This window comes from Diabrotica virgifera, chromosome 4, assembly GCF_917563875.1.
Source record: "Diabrotica virgifera virgifera chromosome 4, PGI_DIABVI_V3a".
Classification (NCBI taxonomy): Eukaryota; Metazoa; Arthropoda; class Insecta; order Coleoptera; family Chrysomelidae; genus Diabrotica; species Diabrotica virgifera.
The window spans coordinates 40,005,033-40,030,549 of record NC_065446.1 but is presented as its reverse complement, the minus strand read 5'-3'; the positions used below and the strand labels follow the sequence as shown (position 1 = coordinate 40,030,549).

Here is a 25,517-nt window from a genome sequence, read left to right as displayed (position 1 = left end):
ACAGTTGACAGTTATACTGTACCTACTTCTTAGTTTTAGTGCTCTAATAAATTTTGTCAGTTAGTTACATAAATAAATTCTTTAAAAATGAAAAAATTACTTGATATTTGAGGAAGGTGGAAAAATCATATGTACCTATAACATGGGAGTAAATTACCTTTTCCTCCCTTGTTATACAAATAGCTATTATTAGGTACTGTCCAAAAATCATAACCATAGTACATAATAAAAATCCACGAGGAAAATAATACAAAGGATCCTGTATTTTTTTTATAGTACATGATATTTGGTTGCAAACGAATTAAATAATCATCTTGCTAAATTTCAATAATTTTATAGAATGAGTATTCGAACATTTACATTGTCTTATTGTGGGTCCTGGTTTAAAAAACGATATTTTCTTGTTATTATCTATTCGAGTACCACTCCAGGTTATAATAATTGTACAACTCTTCGTTCTGCTCCACCACAGAAACCAATGCATTATTAAATTCTTGGTCGGCATTTATTTTACGCACGTAATTAATTATTCAAAATCATGAAACTGATATCGAAAAATAGAACATGTCCTATTTCATGAAATACGTTTCAAGAAGATAAAAATGTTTCATGGGCATGAATCACACTCGTTTCATCATAGATATGTGGACGTCTATTTGTTTAGCAGTGTTTTATTTCCATAAAACGTGTTTCACGTTTCATGTTTCTTTGATGTGCGCCTTCGGAAGATAAAAATGTTTCACACGCATGAATCACACTCGTTTCATTGGTATACGGACTTCTATTTGTTTAGCATTGTTTTATTTTCATGAAAGGTGTTTCACGTTTTATGTTTCATGTTTTACGTTTCATGTTTCTTTGATGTGCCTTAGACGTCTCTGTAGATGCGTATTATCATTTAGAGTAAAACGTAGTGCGAAAACGTTCCACAGTTAATCAAATTAATTGCTCTGATGGGCGATTATGTAGACCATAAAATGGAAGTAGTGCGCGATATGTATTTCGAACAGAACCATGATTTTCAAAATAAATTTGCACAATTTGGAAGCGTTGTTCAGGCGTCAGTTTATTCATATTGAAATGTCAAACCAAACTAAATATAAATCACTTGACAGCTGTCAAAATGACCGCCAGTTAAAAAAGTGTTGCCAACGTATATTTCTATACCTCTAAAAAAACACCCATTATAAGCGATTTAAAATATGAAAAATGCCAAAATACGCATTTTTGAGGCTTGATTCACATTATGTAAATTATTATTTTTGAAGTTGCCAAGTGCCTAAATTGAAGTTTAAACATTCAGTCTCAAGATTCTGAAGAGGTTTAATTCAATTTATACCGTTGTGTTTTAATTGGTTCGTCAACTTTAACTGAAAACGTTGTTTACTGAAAAGAAAAAAAAAAGAATGGTATAGCCATATAAGCAGAATGGGAGAAGGAAGGCCGTTAAAGATAGCACGAGATAGATCACCAAATGGCCGAAGGGGTATAGGAAGGCCAAGGAAGAGATGCAGTGACAAGATGGATATCTGATGAGGAAGCATCCGAAGATGGAACAGGGGAGCCTATTAAGGAAGCAGGAAGAAGAAGAAGTTTTTTAATTGTTAATTATGCCCGTTCACTCGATTTTTAAGACACCGCGACTCGCCGCACTATAAGAAAAAGAAAAGAAGAAAGAGAAAAGAAGAAAAAGAAAAAAGTTTAACAACATATATATTTATTCAAACATTAACAGTATCTAAGTACCAAAACAAATTCTAAAAATTAATAAACAAAAATAATTTATATCCTGGTGAGATCGGTTCTCAACTGAGGGACCGAAGATGTAAAGTCTTGTGATTTTACTAAGTCACAAGACATTTACTCAACACACACACTACACATTACATCTGATTACGAAATCAACCGTACCATGCCAATGGCCGGTGTGTTTATAAATTACAAACTACAAGGAAGAAAACGATTAGGATGTCTCTTGAGAAGCAGGAAGGAAATTTGATACCGAAACAGCCAACTAATGCCTTATCCCTGGAAAGAAGCTCTTTGTTGTATTAAAAAAAAATAAACAAAAATTTTCCTGTGTACAAAGTATCAACTCTAAATTTTAAGTTCTATTTAAATTTTTATCTGTTTTAAAGAATCTTTTAGTTATTCTAAAGAAGGTTTGCTATTCAAATAATCCTACTTCAAAAGAAAAATATTTTTATGACGTTCGAGCAAAATTGAATTGCTGGAATAGTTTCTTTGTAATTTAAAAGTTTGTCGTCATTGTACTTTAGACAAGTTTTGTTGAAAACAACCTAATTAAGATTAAGCCCGAATCAGGGAAACTTACGATTAAAGAAACTGAATTATTAAGGAAAGCTCGTTAGTAAATAGGCCTGGATCCCGCGTACCAAAAAAAGAATGTGTGTGTACTTTGTACGCACGTAAGAAGTTATACTCCTCAACGAAATAAATATATTTTAAACAGTTTATTTTTATTTTATTTAAATATTAAACTGATTTTAATGCTTACCACTTTCCAAAAAAAAAAAGAATAGGAATGGTCCGGATTTGAACCCAAGATCTCTTGATCTGTAGCCGAATGCTCTACCAATGCTCAAACAAACAGACGAAGTGAAGTATAATAAAAATATAAAAATGTTTTTAATACTTATCTTACTCCCGAAGAAGACAAATCCAAAGACACAAAAATTATAATAATTATATATTCTAAAAATACTAATATATTTTTTTCACACCTATTTTTTGCACTGATATATACATAATACATACATAACTTTAAAGATTTAGCAATATGTTGGAACATGAAAGGAAGCCCTAATACAATTTGGAGAAAAATGGCTAGTAGTATTAGAGAGATTGCTATTGAAATACTTGGGAAAACGTTAGGAAAAAATTTTGAGGATAAAGAGACTTGGTGGTGGTCAAACGAAGTACAAGAAAAAATAAAAGAGAAGGGAAAATTATACAAAAAGTGGCAAGAAACCAGATCCGACACAGATCTTCAAAACTATATGGTGGCGAAAAAGGAAGCGAAAGTAGCAGTAGCAAAAGCCAAAGCAGAAGCGTATTCAAACCTATACGATCAACTTGATACCAGGGAAGGCGAAACGAAGATATATAAAATAGCCAAACAGAGAGCAAAGAAAGCAAAAGATTTTAGTCAGATTAGATGTATCCGAGATGAAAATAATAAAATACTAGTTCACAAAAGGGATGCCAAAAAGAGATGGAGAAAGTACTTTGACAGCTTATTAAATGAAGAATTTGACAGACAGCCTGTAGAGTCAACGGAGACAGTAGCAGCAATGGTCACCAAAATAACCAACGAGGAAGTGGCTCAAGCGCTTCAAAAAATAAAGAAAGGAAAAGCGGTAGGACCAGATGATATTCCTGGGGAAGTATGGGGAGCATTGGGAGAGACAGGAACAAGGTGGCTAGCAGGTCTATTTAATAGAATTATGGAAGTTGGACAAATGCCAGACGAATGGAGAAGCAGTATACTAGTACATGTTTACAAAAACAAGGGAGATATACAATGTACAAACTACAGGGCTATAAAACTGCTTTGCCACACCATGAAAATATGGGAAAGAGTCTTTGATAGACGGATACGTGAAGAGACCGAAATATCCGAGAATCAATTTGGCTTTATGAAGGGTAGATCAACCCTCAACAGATGCAATTTTCATTATATGGCAGTTGATGGAAAATACAGGAGTAAAGAAACAAACGCTCATATGGTATTCATTGATATTGTGAAAGCATATGATAGAGTTCCTCGAGAGATTCTGTGGTGGACACTCAATAAGAAAGGAGTCCCTGGTGAATATGTAAAGATTGTGAGGGATATGTATGAGGGAGTAACGACTAGTTTTAGGACAGGTGTGGGAGAGACTGATAAATTGCATGTGAAAGTAGGATTGCACCAAGGCTCGGTGCTTAGTCCGTATTTATCCTCATTAGTTTTGGACCAGATAACAGCGAAACTACAGGGTAACATTCCATGGTGCTTAATATATGCTGATGATGTCGTGTTAGTAGGAAATAGTGAAAGAGACTTAGAACAAAAACTGTAACAGTGGAGGCAAGCTCTGGAGGAACAAGGTTTAAAACTTAGTAGGACAAAAACAGAGTATTTGGAGTGTTCATTAAAGATGGAGTTACTACAAATAGAATGGTATCTTTGGATGGTGAACTGATTGTAAAAAGCAATAGTTTTAAGTACCTGGGATCGGTATTACAGAGTAATGGAGAAATAGACGGAGATGCATGCAGTAGAATTAGCGCTGGATGGATGAAGTGGAAAGAAGCGAGTGGTGTGTTGTGTGACAGAAAAATTCCAATGAAGCTGAAGGGAAAATTCTATAAAACAGCCATAAGACCGGCTATGATGTACGGAACTGAATGTTGGGCAGTGAAAAAGAAAGAGGAACAACGAATGCATGTGGCGGAAATGAGAATGCTTAGATGGATGAGTGGAGTGACAAAGAAGGATAAAATTAGAAATGAGTATATTAGGGGAAGTCTAGGTGTGGCACCAATTAATGCCAAAATGAGAGAGCATAGGTTAAGATGGGTTGGTCATGTTCAACGTCGAGACGTTAATCACCCAATACGAAGAATAACTGAAGTGCAGATTCCTGGAAGGAGTAGGAGAGGAAGACCAAAGAAGACCTGGGGGGAGACGATAAGGCAGGACATGTTGGTAAAGGGGATTAACATTGATATGGCCCAAGATAGAATTGTGTGGAGAAATGCAATTAGGGAAGCCGACCCCGCATAGGGATAAGGCAAAGAGAGTGATGATGATGATGATGAAAGATTTAGCAACTAAAGCCATACTCTGTGTGTGCATGCACGCATTATAATAAAAATTCACTCCCAATCGCGCCTAAAGAAGTATAACTTTAAAAAAGTTTATTAACAGCAAGTGAAAATTTTTGTTAATAGCTTAACGGTGTCTGTCATTTGTCAACCCCCTCCTTTCCACATCCCCACCCCTTATTTTTAAATAGGGAATAGGGGTCGTGTGCTAGCTCATTTGAAAGATTATTCAATTCTCTATTCAGAAATATTAACCTTGACATAATTATTTATACAGGCTGTCCAAGAAAAATTATTTTTATTAAATTAATTTACACAAAAAGAAAAATGTATGTAATTTATTCAACTCAAAATACATACTGATTGTTTATTTGATAAATAAACATTGTTTGTTGCTTAAATTCAATATTCAACATTTCAAAAAAGAATTCTTAAAAAGAAAAATAAGAAAACTTGGGTTACTAAAGGAATTAGAATTTCCTGCAAAAACTTAAGATCGTTAAAGTACATTAAAAAAATAAATGCAATGATGAATTTTTGATATATTTTTATAAATATAGGTCCATATATAGGAAGGTTAATAAATTAGCAAAATGTATATCTTTTAAATCTAGAATGGAAAATGCCAAAAATAAACAAAAGGAATCTTGGCGTATAGTTAATAATCTTCCCCAATAATAAAGTTCCCCAAACTACTGATGTAGTCTTAGACCCTAGTGAACTGAATGAATATTACTGCTCAGTAGGTCCAGAACTCGCTGAAAAAATTAATTCTTCTTCTAATCCAATGCATTTTTTAAATGGAGTAAACATTTCAAATTCTTTTTATTTTCTTCCCACTAATTCGGCTGAAATCAGAAATATTATACAAAGCATTAAAACTCCTATGGCTGCAGGCTGGTATCCCATCTAAAGTTTTATCCCATATTCCTGATAATGTTCTGAAAATTTTAGCGGAGGCAATTAACACATCTTTTTCAACAGGTCACTTTAGCGATTGTTTAAAATGTGCTAAGGTTATTCCTTTATATAAAGGTGGTGACCACGATTTACCTGCTAATTATCGTCCTATCTCTTTGTTACCATCGCTTTCAAAGGTTGTTGAAAAATTGGTCAAAATCCGAATGAATGATGACTTTCTTACAAAAACACGATTTACTTTCTTCCTGCCAATTCGGTTTGCAGTCATTAAAAAGTACATATGATGCCATCTTCGAATTCATGGAAAAACTATACTTAGACTTAAATAACGAATAGTTGCTGCTGCAGTTTTCTGTGATCTATCTAAAGCCTTTGACTGTGGAAATCACAAAATACTTCTTAATAAACTGGAAAGATATGGTTTTAGAGGCACTACTCTAAAGTGGTTCAGTTCATATTTGGAAGACAGATGCCAGTCTGTATCAATCAATGAGCGCTATTCTAGTAATATCTTTATTAATTGTGGCGTACCTCAAGGCTCTGTCTTGGGTCCTATCTTTTTCTTGATATATTTTAATGACATAATTAACCTCGATATTAATGGCCAGTTTACTATATTTGCAGATGATACCACAATTTTATGGCAAAACAAGGACTCTAAGGTACTGAACAAGATTATTAGTAGTGATATGCTAAAAATCTTAGAGTGGTGCAAAGCTAATCATTTGACATTTAATTTTTCAAAAACCAAATTAATTTCTTTTAAGAATGATCTAAACAACATTACTCTGGGTAATGAAGGCATTTGTTCTGACACTGTTAACAAATTTTTAGGTCTCTATATTGACAATAAACTTAAGTTTGAGCAACACACTGTATATTTAAGCAAAAAGGTATGATCGGGTTGCTTTGGTGTCAAATCAGTTGCACACCATTTGGATTTTAAGATTGCAAAAAGTGTTTATGTGGCCCTGATTGAATCTAATTTGAGATACGGTATTGCCTTTTGGGGTAGCTGTTCTCTTCATCATTTTAGTAGAATCTTTATGCTACAAAAGAGAGCACTTAGATATTTATGCAAGGTCAAGTTTGCTACATCATGCAGGCCTCTGTTCCGGAAACATGGTATCTTGACGCTTCCCTGCATATATATCGTTGAATTAGCGTGCTTAATTTTTAAAAAACATAAAGAGGATATTCGGACAGATTCCCTTTATAACACTCCTCTAACTTACGTTATTCCACTTCCAATTCCCTCCTCTACATTAATTAAAAAATCATTTATTTACACTGGAAAGAAAGTGTTTAATCACCTACCACTCAATATAAGATCCTCAAGCAATATTTTTGTATTCCGAAGAGCAATCAAGAAGTTTTTATTATCTAAATGTTATTATAGTATCGAGGAATTTTTTGAGGACAGTTGCGCTAATTGATGGCTTTTTTATTATTTTTTTTATTATGGAAATTTTATAGTTAGTATTTTAATGTATCTTGTACTTTGTTTGTACTGTACCACGTTCTGTTTTATAAATGTATACTCATTTTTAGTAACAATAAATTTTTTCTCTCTCTCTCTCTCTCTCAACCTACCAAGAGGCAGATGGGTGGCAGCTTGAACATTGAAATTAAGCAAAAAGCAATGTTTATTTATCAAAAAACATTTTTTCTGTTTTGTGACAGCAGTAGAATGTATTTTGAATTAAATAAATTACATACATTCTTCTTTTTGTGTCAATTAATTTAATTAAAAATTTTTTTCTTCGACACCCTGTATAAATAATTATGCTATTGTTTATATTACTTAATAGAGAATTGAATAACCTTTCAAATGAGCTAGCACACAACCCATATCCCCTATTTAAAAATAAGGGGTGGGGGAAGTGGAAGGGAGGGGTTGACAAATGACAGATGTATGTACCGTAAAAATGTGTCCCCCTTAGATCAAAAATCGACCTGTTTCGTCATTTCCTTAAAATCTAATAAATGCTGCCAAATATCGAGGTGGACTCTTTTCTTTGGCCCACTCTGTATATTTATTAGGTACATAAAATTATAAGGAACATTGTTACACATAAATTAGGAAGTGTACATTATACTTTTATGCCATCTTTTTTTAATAAGCTTCGTGCGTGCTTCGTGAGCAAATCGTTTTTCTGAGTCAAAGAGTAAGTAGGTAAAAGGTGCGGTGGGTAATACTAGTAACCGCCTTTCCTACAACACATAACAGTACAAAATTTACTCCACTGTGCTTTGTATTTAAACGTGACAAAACTAAAGGCTTGTTCCAACTCGACACAAAACCGTTCTTGAACGGTTCGTGAACCGCGCAGTAACGAAAAATGTGTTACTGCGCGTAATTGTTCGTTATTGCGCATGAGCGTGGCGGTTCAAGAACGGTTTTGTGTCGAGTTGGAACAAGCCTTAAACCGTTTCGTTTATATAAATGCTTATTGTTAAGCAAAACGTAATTGTTTTTAAATGGATTCCAAGAATATGGCAACTTTTACTTTCTTCTAAAGTAAAACGTATATTTAGTGTGACTTTTTAGATTTTAGAACGTATTAGGCCTACATTATTTAGAAATATCAATACTACTTTTAAATGTCCTCAACATCGAATATGTGGTGCTACTATTATAGTATGAGGTCTACCCCGAGGATGCGGTCTACCTGTACATATAAATATAATGTGCGATGTACCGATCGCAATCTGAAAATTCCTGAAAGATTTATGCAAAATAATGAAATGCAAGAAAACTCTTGTAGAAAAAATATTTACTCAGAAGTAATAAACATTTGCGTAAACACGACGGTAGAACGCATACTATAGAGGCACCCCTTGCTCTGTGTCCAGTCCATAAATTTTATTGATGACTATTCTCCAGTTTGGACGATATTTGTACAAATGCCAGATGAATGGAGAAGCAGTCTAGCAGTTCTACAAAAACAAGGGAGACATACAACAATGTACAAACTGCAGGGCTATAAACTTAGCCACACCATGAGAACATGGGAAAGAGTAATTGATAGAAGGATACATGAAGAAACCGAAATATCCGATAATCAATTTGGCTTTATGCAGGACAGATCAACAACAGATGCAATTTTCATTGTAAGGCAACTGATGGAAAAATACAGGAATAAAGAGACCAACGCTCATATGGTATTCATTGATCTTGAGAAAGCATATGATAGAGTCCCTGGCGAATATGTAAAGATTGTGAGAGATATGTATGAGGGAGTAACGACTAGTGTTAGGACAGGTGTGGGAGAGACTGATAAATTTCAGATCAAAGTAGGATTGCACCAAGGTTCGGTGCTTAGTCCTTATTTATTCTCATTAGTTTTGGACCAGATAACAGCGAAACTGCAGGGTAGCATTCCATGGTGCCTAATGTAGTGTTGATGATGTAGTGTTAATAGGAAATAGTGAAAGAGACTTAGAACAAAAACTGGAACTGTGGAGACAAGCTCTGGAGGAAAAAGGTTTAAAACTTAATAGGACAAAAACAGAGTATTTGGAATGTTCATTTAAAGATGGAGTTACTTCAAATAAAATGGTATCTTTAGATGGTGAAATGATTGTGAAAAGCAATAGTTTTAAGTACCTAGGATCGGTATTACAGAGTAATGGAGAAATAGATGGAGATGCATGCAGTAAAATTAGGGCTGGATGGATGAAGTGGAAAGAAGCGAGTGGTGTGTTGTGTGACAGAAAAATTCCAATGAAGCTGAAGGGAAAATTCTATAAAACAGCCATAAAACCGGCTATGATGTACGGAACTGAATGTTGGACAGTGAAAAAGAAAGAGGAACAACGAATGCATGTGGCGGAAATGAGAATGCTTAGATGGATGAGTGGAGTGACAAAGAAGGATAAAATTAAAAATGAGTTTATTAGGGGAAATCTAGGTGTGGCACCAATTGATGCCAAAATGAGAGAGCATAGGTTAAGATGGTTTGGTCATGTTCAACATCGAGACGTTAATCACCCAATACGAAGAATAACTGAAGTGCAGATTCCTAGAAGGAGTAGGAGAGGAAGACCTGATGGGAGACGATAAGGCAGGACATGTTGGTAAAGGGGATTAACATTGATATGACCCAAGATAGAATTGTGTGGAGAAATGCAATTAGGGAAGCCGACCCCGCATAGGGGTAAGACAAAGAGAATGATGATGATTCTCCGTTTCAAACAGAATCAGTGTGGTTCAGTGGCGTAGCGTAGTGGGGGCGGCAGGTGCGGCCCGCCCCGGGCGGCACTTTTTAGGGGGCGGCAAAATTTAACAATAAATAATAAGAATATTTTGTAAATATTGGAACAATTTTATATTTTTATCGCAACTACAAATTCGGACCGATTGAAAGAAAAACGGAATTGTTCGTTACTTATTTTGTGTTGAATTCGGGGAATTACTTTTCTTTTAATGATAATTTGTAGCGACTGGCAACAACGTCGATACTGACATGTGGGAATTCATCGTTTATGACTAACAATTAGCGAGAATGACTTATGTTACATACATCCGCAATTATTTTACTACCCTATACGTTATTCAGTGTGTGCAACAAAGAAAACACTTAATTGTTTGAATACGAATTGCAAGAAAAAATTGTTCAACCCTGCAGTCAGGTACAGCCAGATCAGCTGAATGCAATGCGACTTGAGAGGAATTTCAAAGATGATTTTGGACAAGATTCAAGCTGATAAGCAACTGTAGAGGCCTAAATATAAGCAACTGTAACTGTAGAGGCCAAGCATATGATAATGCTGCTATTATGGCTGAAAAGTATTCAGGAGTTTAGCAAAGAATTCAAGAAATAAACCCTGAAGCTGAATTCGTACCTTGCTCAAATCATTCGTTAAACCTAGTTTATTTACTCTCTGCCTCAATTGAGGTGGATTGAGTAACTTTTTTTGGCTCTTTAGAACGTTGCTATTCTTTTTTTTTTCTCTCGACACATCGTTGGGAAGTTCTGATAGCAGCTACAGGCAAAAGGTTAAAAAGGGTTCAAGACACGCGGTGTAGTGCAAGAGGCGATGCCGTAAATGTGACATGGCATCATTACAAAGACATTCTCGTCACTTTGGAAAAACTGACAGGCAGGTGAAATCTTTAAGACTAGGACAGATGCAGGTGCTTTACTAGTTTCGATGCAGTCATTTTCCTTTCTTTGTTCTTTGGGCCTGTGGCAACAGGTGCTACATGAAGTGAATGATCCACATACATATTTACAAACAAGGGGACTTGACATAAGATTGTGCGCTGAGACAGTAAATGCTTTGCAGATGATATTGACAGAGAAAAGAAAGGAATGGGCAAATGGCGCTGTAGGTTATGTAAAAACTATGTGTGAAAAACTTGGAATTTCCATAAAACCTCGGAGGCGCATAACAAGAAAACATATTTTTGATGACGGAACTAGAGCTGCTAACTTGTCTTGTGAAAATGAGTTGGGACGAAAGCTGTTTTCTTCGTTAGGTAGTTATTGTAGAAATTCGTGAGATTTTTCAACAGCTACAGAATTTAACAGATAAGTTTGCTTATCTAACGCCGGCTCTATTATTAGATCCAGACAACACTAAATGTAATTTAGACTACGCATCTGACGAAATTGACGAGCAGGATTTCAAGCTGGAAAGACTTCGACTGCGGACTTTCGTTGCTGCTACAGATAAAGAAAATAAATTGATTAATGCGGACTCACTTGAATTATTTAAATTTATTGTTAAATCCAAGCTGAAATATACTCTGCTAAATATTTTAATAACGTTCCGAATATTTTTCACAGTTGCTATAAGCAATGCCACCTGCGAGAGAAGTATTTCAAAATTGAAATTGATTAAAAATTATTTAAGATCGACAATGAGTACTCTAAGACTAACTAATTTGGCTATTTTGTCTATTGAGCAAGAGGTGTGTGATGCGATAGACATTGACGGTGTAACAAAAGACTGCTCTTAAAAAAAGAAGACGTATACATTTTTAATTGAAGACGGAAGTTCTGTTTCTAATTCTAACAAATACTCATATTACTTTTCAATAAAAATAAAAATACATCATTATACTATCGTTCTAGTTCTAATTAAAAATTGATTTTATTTAATCTTGTCGATCGTCAAGGTGTACTTACCTAATCTTAAGTGATAGGTACCTAAGTTATATCAATGTATCTAATTGGTTAAAGTAAAAGAATTTTTGTATTAATAAACGTGATTGTAAAACTTTGATAAACTTTTTTATTTAAAATCTAACCTGTATAATGCAAAATAATGCAGACTGTTCTCGCCGAAAAGTTCTCTATAATTAATATACGTAATGTATAGTATACATTAAATTAAAATACCTAAATAAGAGGGCGGCAAAATTATCTTCCGCCCCGGGCAGCCGACACTCACGCTACGCCACTGGTGTGGTTGTATATTGCAAGCGGGTTTGCCATTCTGTGAATTATAAATAAATCCTTCTTTAGTATTCCACAGCAGTTAACAGCGATAATTCTCTAAAAGTACTTGCCTAATACTACCTTTCAAGGCCTCTGTCATGAAGAGTGACAACGTTGTCAGAAAATTCTCATTTATTTTGCATGGGGCTATCCTTGTACACTGAATAGCGTGTTTGAAATACGGTATAGTTCATATTATTTAGGCTAAGGCTCCACGTGCGGCAAATTTACGCTAGCAGTAGCCGTAAAACGAACTTAAGGTTTCGCGGAACGGAATAGGAATAGCCGAACTGAACCGACTACGCACAAGTCCTGTAGTCGGTACAGTTCGGCTATTCCTATTCCGTTCCGCGGAACCTTAAGTTAGTTTTACGGCTACTGCTAGCGTAAATTTGTCGCCCGTGGAGCCTTAGCCTAAGGCCAGACAAGCGATAATTTACGGCGCCGTAAGAGCAGTAACATGAAGCGCGATAAATGGGTCATATCGTATGTTGCTATGTTGCTGCGCGATATTTTTTGCAGTTCGTCTGGCCATCCACTACTCTCACTGTGGACCCATTTTCGCGCTTAATTTTACTGCTCTTACGGCGCCGTAAAGTATCGGTTAGCCTAAGGCTAAGGCCACACGTGCGATAATTTACGGCGCCGTAAGAGCAGTAAACCTGACGAGGCATCTCCTCGTAGGTTAACAAACTTCTATTTCATCTACAATTGGTGGAGGAGTTAGTCAACCAATGGCTTTACTGCTCTTACTACGGCGGCGTAAATTATCGCCCGTGTGGCCTTTCGCTTAGTTTAGTTTGATTTATCGGGTAACAATCAGTGGCGTAACCATACCATATGAGGTCTTATACCAGTACTTATGTTAATTACAAGTTCAAAAATATATGCATGATTATGATGTAAAATCATATTTTTTCATTAAAATGTTTTTCATGTCATTTTAAACTTTTTAAATATTTAGAAAATATATTTTATACCTCGTCCTAATAAGTTTTTAGTTTATTAACTGTTACCATTTGTTTCAGCCATATTGGATGAAGAGTAAAGAGTATTGGGACAAAACTTTCGAAGATAGATATGAACGACAAAAGATGGATCCAGAAAGACCACATCTTAAAGTAAGTTATTTGTGATTTTTATTATTTAATAAAATAAAGTAAAAGATAAATGAAATATCTTTGTCATTTTGAATTATCATAAAAGCTACTTACAAAACAAAATTAAATTTTCTCAAAATTTCGCGTACTTTTGTTTTCACCTAATTTTGAAAAAATGTGAAAACGTTAAATTATCCACGTCTGTCCGTCCTTCTGTCTGTCTGCCTGTCTGTGCTCCTCCGTCATTATACCAGGTAGAATGACAAATGAGGTGTCGAATGAAAGCTTATAATCCAAAGATGGTACTAACTGTGAGAAATTTGACCAATTTGACTCCGGTTTTAGACATGCAACCGGAAGTACTGTTTTAAAGTCACCGGAATAGTACAAGTGATATATTATTCGACGCGGCTTCGCAAAACGAGAACAAATATATACTTCCGGTTTCATGACTGTCTGTCCGTCCGTCCGCGAATATAGCTCCTCCGTCACTATACCAGGTAGATTGACAAATGAGGTGTCGAATGAAAGATTATAATCCAAGAATGGTACTAAAGGTGAGAAATTTGACCTAGGACTTCCGGTTTGAGAAATTAGGACAATTAAAACTTCCCTTGTTCCAGTGTTCCCATATATCAAAGTTTGTCCGACTAGGCACCGTTAAGCTATTAACAAATTTTCACCTTGCTATTAATACATTTTTTTGGTACGCGGGATCCAGGTCTATAAAGCATATTTCTATTCTATTCTATTCTAACATATGTACTTTTTAAATGTAAATATAATATTAAATTTGCTTTTTCGATTTTATACTGTCTGGTTAAATTTTAAAAACATTTTTAGCTATTACATTTTTACGTCATTTCCAACTATGCTTTTAAAATAAGTGCTTTTAAAGGTATCTGAAAATTATATTGTTTTTATTATATTTATAGTTCATTAGGTCGATAGCATCCTTTTTATTAGTCATACATGCATTTATACCCTTCATAATAAGCTAAATAAAATAAAATTCCTTCGTGATGACCAAACTACACTCACCGGCAAAATTAACTGCCCACCTTGTATTTCTTGCAATTCGCAGATATTATCAGTAGAACCCCTACCGTTATTTTTATTTTCATCCCCCGGATTTCACAAAAAGTGAAAATAACCAGACCTAAAGCCAAGTGGGTATTTTTTTTCTAATTAATTGCTACTGGTCTACGCCAAAAATGAATTTTTTGCTTTATCCCCTAACGAGCAACAATGGCTACTGCAGTTTATTACTTAAGCTACAGTACCCAACACTTTTATTTCAGGAACAAAAGTAAATAGGGGGTCACTTCCGGCCGCATATATATTTTATTGCTAATTAATTGCTGAAAGATGGAGTATACTAGTATACAAGCAATTTCAGACTCACAAAAAGTGAAAATAACCAGTTTAAAGACCTAAAACCAAGTGGGTATTTTTTGCTTCATCCCCTAACGAGCAACAATGGGTACTGCGGTTTATTACTTAAGCTACACTACCCAGTAACAAAAAACAATAGCCATTGTTGCTCGTGAGGGGATGAAGTAAAAAATACATTTTAGGCGTAGAACTGCAGCAATTAATTAGCAAAAAAATACCCACTTGGTTTAGGTGTTTAAACTGGTTATTTTCACTTTTTGTGAAATCCGGGGAACGATAACGGTAGGGGTTTCAAGGGGTGAGTTTGTAAGTTCTTTGTATACCCCATCTTTCAGCAATTAATTGGCAATAAAATATGCCGCCGGAAGCGACCCTCTTTATATTTTCGCTCTTGAAATATGAGGTACTGTAGCTTAATATTAAGCTGCAGTAACCACCTGTTTCTGTGACGGGGTTGAAGCAATAAATTTTTAATTTGCCTAATAAATTGAGAAAAGAGGACATAGAACCAATTATATCCATACACTGAGAGACAATCAAGGCCATATGATAATCGACGATAAAGAACTAACAGAAGAATGGAAAGGGTATTTCAGGGACCTTCTAAACATCATACAGGAAGAACAACACAAAGAAGGAATCTACAGGGTGCGCCAAACCTCTTGTCTTCTTTGATTACGGCTAAACTATGAGATATACAAAAAAATGTTTATAACAAAACTAATGTGTATCAAAGAGGTCTATAATTTAAAATTATTTTCAATTATACAGGGTGAGTCAGAACGACGGTATGAACCAAAGTTTTATTTTTTTAAATAGAACACCCTGTATATTAAATCATTTTTAAATATATTATTTAAAAATATGAAAAATTTGTATAAGGTCTTATAGGTCTAAAGTTAATAATTTTCGAAATATTTACATTTTTATTGAGAAAAATGGTAATATTTATAGGGTTGTGGATTATGTTTCCAAGGAAATAAAAATTTGGGTGATAGGTCAAAGTTTTTAAAATACAGTGTTATTTTTAAATAATTTAATATTTTTTACTTTTAGCCATAAAATATACAGTGTGATCACTATTTGCAAATACAAAATTTTCTCATTTTTTTTAAATGCGACACCCTGTATATTACTTTTGCGTTTTGTAGTAAATATTACAACCTTTCTTTTGGTATAAGGTTGTATGTACCTAGCATGTTTCGTTTTGTAGATATTTAAAAAAAAACTATAGATTTTACGTGTTTGCGGATTTTTTATTTAAAAATTTTTTTGCAAAAAAAATTATTATAATCTGGTTTTAGAAACATACACTAAAATATAAAATATGAGGATAAAAACGTAATTAAATATTAAAATAAATCGTATGCTAGTACAATTCAATTGAATTTAATAACTTTAAATTATTTTACAAAAAATATTTTACCATATTAATGAATGCATAAATTAGTTACTAAATTAAATAAACAACCAAATTTTAAATCAACCGTAGTAATTTTTCTACTACAGCAACTTTCCTGTACCAAATTAATTGTTAGTTAAATTGTATTCAGTTAAACTTTTAATTTACCTTTTAAATTTACTTACATACATCTTGAGAATATAAAAATTATTATAAAGTATGCTTTGAAACAAATGAATGTTAAATGTATCATCCAAATTATTTATTAATATAAATAGTATTTACTGGTGTCACAAAAACTGGGAATACTTTTGTAGTTGAAATTTTTGTAACAATTTTTTTTATTTTAAATTTAAATTTTTTAACCGAAACATTTTTGGATATGACATTTGTTTTGGGCGAAACCATTAGAAATTATTACCAGATTTTGTGACACGAGTAGGTACATAGATAATAGATACTATTTACTTCTTAATATACTTCCATAACGTTCATTTGTTTCAAAGCATACTTTATACGTTCTCAAGATGTAGGTAAATTAAAAAGTTATTAACTGATTTTACTCGTAAATACAATATAACTAACAATTAATTTGGTATAGGAAAGTTGCTGCGGTAGAAGAATTACTACGATTGATTTAAAATTTGGTTGTTTATTTAATTTAGTAACTAATTTATGTATTCATTAATATGGTAAAATATTTTTTGTAAAATAATTTAAAGTTATTAAATTCAATTGAATTGTACTAGCATACGATTTATTTTAATCTTTATTTACGTTTTTATTTTCATATTTTATATTTTAGTGTATGTTTCTAAAACCAGATTATAATTATTTTTTTTGCAAAAAATTTTTTAAATAAAAAATCCGCAAAAACGTAAAATCTATAGTTTTTTTAAAATATCTACAAAACGAAACATGCTAGGTACATACAACCTTATACCAAAAGAAAGGTTGTAATATTTACTACCAAACGCAAAACTAATATACAACGTGTCCCATTTAAAAAAAAATGAGAAAATTTTGTATTTGCAAATAGTGATCACACTGTATATTTTATGGCTAAAAGTAAAAAATATTAAATTATTTAAAAATAACACTATATTTTAAAAACTTTGACCTATCACCTAAATTTTTATTTCCTTGGAAACATAATCCACAACCCTATAAACTATAAATATTACCATTTTTCTCAATAAAAATGTAAATATTTCGAAAATTATTAACTTTAGGCCTATAAGACTTTATACAAATTTTTCATATTTTTAAATAATATATTCAAAAATGATTTAATATACAGGGTGTTCCATTTAAAAAAATAAAACTTTGGTTCATACCGTCATTCGGACTCACCCTGTATAATTGAAAATAATTTTAAATTACAGACCTCTTTGATACACATTAGTTTTGTTATAAACATTTTTTGTATATCTCATAGTTTAGCCGTAATTAAAGAAGACCAGAGGTTTGGCGCACCCTGTATATAACAGCAGACATGCCCGTCAAAAATCCCTGTTTTGAAGAAACCCGAAAGGCCTTAAATAAGCTGAAAAATCAAAAAGCGCCGGGTACGGACGAGATACCAGCAGAATTTCTGAAATATGGTGGAGAAACACTACATCGCCAAATCCACCAATTAATAACACAGATATGGTTAGAAGAAAGGATACCAGCAAGATGGAAGGAAAACATCATAGTGCCCATCCACAAAAAAGGGGACAAAACAAAATGCGCGAATTACAGAGGAATTTCACTCTTAAACACGGCGTATAAAATCCTCTCAAACATCATTCTTAGTAGACTAACCCCTTATGCTGAAAATTTCCTAGGAGAATATCAAGCCGGTTTTAGGGCAAATAGATCCACAATAGATCAACTATTCACGCTGAGACAGCTTCTAGAAAAGGGAAGGGAGTATAACAGACCCATACACAATCTCTTCATAGACTTTCGACAAGCATATGACAGCGTAGAAAGAAGCCAAGTATGGAATGCCATGGCAGAGTTCTCAATACCAAAGAAACTCATTCGGATGACTAAAGTCTGTATGGAGGGTGGAATATCAAAAGTACGTGTAAATAATAAACTGTCTGACAGCTTCGAAATAAACAGTGGACTCAAACAGGGTGATGCGTTATCTCCACTACTTTTTAACCTTGTATTAGAGAAAGCCATGAGGTCGGCCGAAATAAAAACAGAACTGCTATCGGTTTAAGGTCCCAAGTTATTACTAGCATATGCAGATGACATTGATCTCGTTGGAGACTCCATCCTATCCACAAAAGCCATTTTCAACAAGGTGGAAGGAGCAACAAGCGAAGTAGGGCTGAGGATTAATGAAGAGAAGACGAAATATATGTGTATAAATAGAACGACACGAAGAGACAGGATAGGACAAAATGTGACGGTCAACACCTTCAATTTCGAAAGTGTACAACGTTTTAAGTATCTGGGGCCGTAATCACAGCTGACAACGATGTTACTAAAGAAATAAAAGACAGAATCCAATCAGCAAATCGCTGTCTATTCGCACTGGATAAGCTTATAAAATCAAAAAATCTTACAAGAAGTTCCAAGATCAAAATATATAAATCCATCGTCAGACTTGTACTAACATATGGTTGCGAAACGTGGACCATGACCAAATCAAACGAAGAAAAGCTCAGACGTTTTGAACGAAAAATACTTAGAAACATTTTCGGACCTCACCACAACATTAACACAAACCAGTATAGGATCAGAACCAACTTCGAATTAAAAGAGCTCTACAATGATAATTAGTCTCATGAGCCACTCTCTCAAGCTACTTCTTAAGATAATTCTTAATAGAATCAAGCAGAAATGTGAAGAGACAATGGGAAACAAACAATGCGGTTTCAGAGAAGGATTGGGAACAAGGGAAGCTTTGTTCTCAATGTTAACATTACTTTAACGATCATGGGAAGTACAGAAACCAATTTACGTCTGCTTTATAGATTTTGAGAAGGCGTTTGATAGAGTTCAACATGATAGGTTGTTTCAATATCTAGAAATGATTGGAATAGATGATAAAGATCTGAGACTTTTACAACATCTATATTGGAATCAAGAAGCTTCCATTCTGGTAGACGGCAAAGAAACAGACAAAATTTGCATTCAAAGAGGTGTCAGACAGGGTTGTGTGTTATCCCCAACTTTGTTTAACGTATACTCAGAAATAATTTTTAATGAAGCCTTGGAAGGACAATGTGGAGTTCGAATCGGGGGTGAAACTATTAACAACATCAGATATGCAGACGACACCGCGATCATGGCTGAAAACATCGAAGATCTTCAATTCCTTATAGATCGAGTCACTAGAGAATGCTCCAATAACGGACTTAACATAAATGCAACAAAGACAAAGTTACTTGTGGTTAGTAAACAAGACGTCGGCCCTATGCAACTAATTGTCAGTGATGAATCAATAACAAAAGTTAACCATTTTAAATACCTAGGATGTTGGATAAACGAGACACTAAATCCGGCTGAAGAAATTAAAACTCGTATAGAAATTGCAAGAGGAGCATTTATGAAACTTAGATCTATTCTGAGCAACTCTCAGCTGAACTTACAACTAAGAATCAAGTTCCTAAAATGTTATGTGTATCCTGTATTACTATATGGATGTGAAACCTGGATCATGAAGGTTAACATGATGAACAAATTAGAAGCCTTTGAGATGTGGTCATATCGTAGAATGCTCAGAATATCTTGGGTTCAACGCATTTCTAACAGAGAAGTCTTAAACAGAGTAGTTCAAGGCGAAGGTGACTTAATGAAGATGATAAAAAGAATATCTGGGGCATATAATGAGAGGTAGCAGATACAGGATGCTGCAGTTAATACTCAATGGAAAGATCGACGGAAAAAGAGGAATTGGTCGAAAGAAATATTCATGGCTCCGAAACCTTCGTCAATGGACTGGCTTATCAGCAGATCAATTGTTACATGCCGCACAAGATCGAGAACGATATCGGCAAATTGTTATGGAAGCTACCCACGCCTAAAAATTTGGGCACGGTACTTAAAGAAGAATAATGACACCGATATTGTCCAAGAAATTAAATCACAGCGACTAAGATGGGCAGGCCACGTGCACAGACTTCACAACGCGAGACTTGTAAGACTGGTATGGGAGGAGATTCCCCTACAGGCAAAAGACCACTCGGACGTCCCAGAATGCGATGGAGAGATATCATCCAAGCAGATCTCCGAAAAATGAACATCCCATTTGACTCTAGGTTGATGGAAGACCGAACATTCAGCCAGGACCCACCCAGGATTGTAGCGCTACGTGATGATGATGATGTAATAAATTAGCAAAAAAATAAGGTGTAAGCCTCATAGCTCCCTTATGAAATGGTTACTGTAGACATCAAAATTACCGGGAAGATTGAGTTTCCATTTCCTGAATTTAAGTATATTATGTATTTCTCTTTTATAAAACTGATGATGCTTCAACCAATCACAACCAACTAGGTAGGCTTCATTCAACACTCAAATCTACTCTTTAGTTTTTGAATAATCCACAGTATTACAAAAATGTCCGTATGATGAATCCATTCGTAAAACACGAAACATCAATAACCATAAAAAGCGAATAATAGCCGTACTTAAAAAATAATGTAGGAGATACAATCTGTGCGCGATGGATTACGAATTCATAAACGCTCGACACGCCGACACGGCATATGTCACACAAATCCTTCAAATATGATATTTTCATCGATTTCAATACATCACCATCGAATCTCCCGATAATTCATTTCAAATCCGTAATTCAGTTTCGATTGTATATTAACATTTTGGGCATGATTCATAAATAAACATATCAACAGATACGTTTGTAATGTTTAGAATAATGTTTGATTAACAATAAAATGGACAGAAAAATTATTTAATAAAATGTACACAACACACAAAGAAGGCGAATTCAAAGACTTAGTCTCATCATCATCATCAATGGCGTTATCTCTTCGTGAGCCTTTGCCGCGTGTACTATTGCCTTCCATGTTTGTCGGTCCTGTGCCACTATTCCCCATTGTGTCACTCCCATTTCCTCCTGATCTTCTCTTACTGCGTCTTTCCACCTTTTTCTAAGTCGTCCTACAGACCTTCTCCATCTGGTCTTTCCCAAAACACATTGGTTGTAAGGGAATTGTCGTCATTCCGTATCACATGCCCTGTCCATCTTAGTCTATTGGGCTTTATATATCTGACTAGATTTTCCTTTTCGAGGAGAGATTCTAACTCGTTATTGTGTCTGCGCCCCCATTCGTTTGTCACGCGCTGTCTCTACAAGGGCCATATATTACTCAAGGATTTTACGTTCCCACACCAGCAATTTATTTACTTCTCTTTTTGTTAGCGTCCATGTTTCGTGTCACGCGATTACTGGTCTTATATATCTGGATTGTTGCACCTCGTGAAACAAGTTTTGACTTCATTAGATGTTTCATTGCAAAGGAAGATCTGTTTCCCGCCATTATTCTCGTTCTATTCTTTTATCATTGGTGATTGTTGCTCCTAGATATTTAAATTATTTAACCACTTCGAAATTATGATAGTTTACAGTAATATTTTGCCTTATTCGTCGTCATTTATTTTTAGACCGATATCTAATGCAGCTTCTTCAAAGCTCGAGAAAATATCCTTAACTTCTAATGTTGGTTGTGCTCCTGCATCTACGTCATTGACAAAGGCGAGTACGATTTTTTCTCGCCGAGCAGCTAGGAACAGATATTTACTTAAGTTATTGCTAGTTCTGAAAGCTGGTGCTTAATATGTGATATGTGATATGTGATGTGGTGCTTAATATGGTGATACATGCCGAAAGAGAAAGCAATTACAGAGTGGTGTTTACAAACTGACATGTGGTGATTGTCCAAAAACTTACATCGGCCAAACTGACCGAACCTGTGGCAAACGGATAGCAGAACACAAATGAGCTTTCTACAATAGAACAACCGATTCTACATACGCACTTCACCTTCTAGATCATAAATCATAATCATTGTTTTAATGAACAGTTTCAAATTCTTCATTTAAAAATAAAGGCCTTAAGCTACCTTTATTAGAATCTATGGAAATTAATAAATTAAAAAATACAGATATAATTCTGAATGACCAACTTGAGACAAACAACTTCCCACTCCTCAACCTATTCAGTTAAAGACTTTAATATGCAGACACAACATAGTAAAGTAAATCACTTGAGAAAGGCACTCTGCCGAAACAGCTGTAGTGACATAGTTTTAATAAATTTTGTGGAAGTATTGAAAACAAAAGTTTTCAGTGTTTTATTGTTAGATAAAATCTTCCATCAAGTACTGTCGAATCCATCAATTATAGTCTGGGCTGATTATCGGAGAATAGGCCATTTTTGGGAAAAGTTATTTACCAGCAATTTTATTACTGGAATCGAATTATAAGATCCTATATATTAATAATATAGGTATGCAAAGTCCTCAGATAGTGTGCTACTTTTTTTATAAACAAAATGGCGCACGAAAATCGTGTTTTTTTTTTCAATTATTGCTCTATAACTCCGAAGATTTTAACTTTACAACAAAAACACCCAAACAAAAATTCACCGTGATTAAATTGTGCATAGAGACGTGTTTTTCCCGATCTGTTCCGACGAAAATTTTCTTTGGAAAATGCGGGTTTTCCCAACAAAATTTTTAATTTTCAAAAAAAGTTAGTTATAAGTAATTATCTACCAATAATTTAATAATTTGATGACTTAAAAGCCTTCTTGGTTTAGATTATAGTTCCAGAAGCTGGTGAACATTGAACGAATATTTTAGCAACAATTCAATTGTTAATTAAAAATTTACGGTCGCAATAATAACCAAAATAATTATGATACACTGATCAAACTTTGAAATCTTATAAAGATGAGATGCCTATTTAACATTTTCTCGACAAAATATAAATTTTTAATTTTTTTGCATAATCTTTAAATGTTTTAAAAAAATAGTTATAAACAAATTAACGTTTCTCAGAAAGTTTTTATTATATTATAATTTTAAAAAATAGCTAAAATGCGCATTTCAAATATCTTGAAAATGAATGCTTTAAAACTTTTTTGCTTATGGTTGCAAACCATACGGTTTTTTTGCAACCATAACAAAAAAAAGTTATGAAACAGCAAAGTAAACATACGATTACTACGGTGTTTATAATTTTTTTTAATTCTTTCAAAGCGTAGAAGTGAGTTTAAAGTACAAGCTAATTATTTACAAAAAAATATCGATTATAAGTTTAATAGTTATATTTTAATTAAATATTATAAATATATTTTTTTGTAATTTACACGCGCGAAAGTAGAATAATACAGTACTGTAGCTAAAATTTTCACTCGGAGTGACTACCGGCGCGGCGGCCGCGCGACGTACACTTTTAATAAATAATGTATGCTGCGTGTCAGTCGCTTCGAGTGAACATTTTAGCTCCGACTCTGTATCAGGCCTACTTTTGCGCTAAATTTTAATTTAGCGTATTTAATAAGCGTATTTTTAATCTTTGATTAAAATATAACCATTGCTCTAATTTTTGACATTCTTTGTGAGCAATTAGATTGTACCATAGACTCACTTTTAAGATTTGAAACAATTAAAACAAATTATAAACAACTGAGTTTTCGTATATTTACTTTGCTGTTTCATAACTTTTTTGCAAATGGTTGGAAAATTTTTTTAAAGCATTCATTTTCAAGACCTATGAAATACGCATTTTAAGTATTTTTTAAAATTAGAATATAATAAACAATTTCTGAGAAATGTTAATTTGTTTATAACAATTTTTTTTAAACATTTAAAGATTATGCAAAAAATGAAAAATTTATATTTTGTCGACAAAATATTAAATAGGCATCACACCTTTATAATCTTTCTAAGTTTGATCAATGTCTCATGATTATTTTGGTTGTTATTGCGACTGTAAATTGTTAATTAACAATTGAATTGTTGCTAAAATATTCGTTTCATTTTCACCGGCTTCTGAATTTATAATCTATACCAAGAAAGCTTTTATTTCACTAAGCTATATAATTATTAATAAATAATTACTGGCCCAAAAAAATTATTTGAAAATTCGAGATTTTGTTGGGAAACCCACATTTTTCGAGGAAAATTTTCGTCGGAGCAAATCGGGAAAAACATGCCTCTATGCAGAATTAAATTGGGGTGAATTTTTATTTGAGTGTTTTTGGTGTAAAGTTAAAATCTTCGGAGTTATAGAGCAATAATTGAAAAAAATACGATTTGTCGGCGCCATTTTGTTTATAAAAAAAGTAGCACACTATCTGCGGACTTTGCATACCTATATTAATAATAAATATTATCTTATAATTCGATTCCAGCAATAAAATTGCTGGTAAATAACCTTTCTTTGTACTTTACTAATTAGACCAGAGCATTATAACTATTTTTTTTTTCAAAATTTAAAGATTATGCAAAAAAAAAGAAAAATTTATATTTTGTCGATAAAATATTAAATAAGCATCTCATCTTTATAATCTTTATAAGTTTGATCAACGTATCATGATTATTTTGGTTTTTATTGCGATCATAAATTGTTAATTAACAATTGAATTGTTGCTAAAATATTCGTTTAATTTTCACCGGCTCGGCTTCTGGAATTACAATCTATACCAAGAAAGCTTTGATCTCACTAAGTTATTTAATTATTAATTAATAATTACTTACCTAAAACTTTATTTGAAAATTAGAGTTTTTGTTAGGAAAACCCGCATTTTCCGAGGAAAATTTTCGTCGGAGCAAATCGTGAAAAACATATCTCTATGCAGAATTTAATTGCGGTGAATTTTTATTTGGGTGTTTTTGTTGTAAAGTTAAAATCTTCGGAGTTATAGAGCAATAATTGAAAAAAATACGATTTGTCGGCGCCATTTTGTTTATAAAAAAAGTGGCACACTATCTGCGGACTTTGCATACCTATATTATTAATATGGAGGATCTTATAATTCGATTCCAGCAATAAAATTGCTGGTAAATAACTTTTCCATGAATTTTGCTAATTAGCCCAGAGTATTAAATAAGTTGGAAACACCTGGTATAAATATCAATGGCTAAATGCTATACATATAACAAACCTGAGATTCACTGAAAACATAATCCTAATCTCAGACTGATATTTGCTTCTAATGCCCTGCCTGAAGGCTAGACACGTGAATAATGTAGTCGTACAATTAAAATTCTGCAGATAGTTGCATTGTCTGTTATTTCACCACGTAATGATATTTTAATATTATAATATGCAAGAAATTAGTAATTTTGTTTTGATTGTTTCAACGGATCTTACACAAATCATGTGCTTGTATTATTTTAACAGAAATAAAACAATAAACTACAAATTAGACTATTGTTCTAA

General features: G+C 33.6%; 1 protein-coding gene across 2 annotated transcripts in view; it reads left to right on the top strand.

Moving 5' to 3' along the window:
- LOC114335808 (alpha-mannosidase 2) overlaps positions 1 to 25,517 on the top strand; it is a 334,793-nt gene that overhangs the window by 192,317 nt on the left and 116,959 nt on the right. For both annotated transcript variants that reach the window (XM_050648165.1, XM_050648166.1), the window contains exon 4: positions 13,232 to 13,324. In XM_050648165.1, coding sequence (XP_050504122.1) covers positions 13,232 to 13,324 — 93 coding nt within the window. The remainder of the gene's footprint in view (positions 1 to 13,231; positions 13,325 to 25,517) is intronic.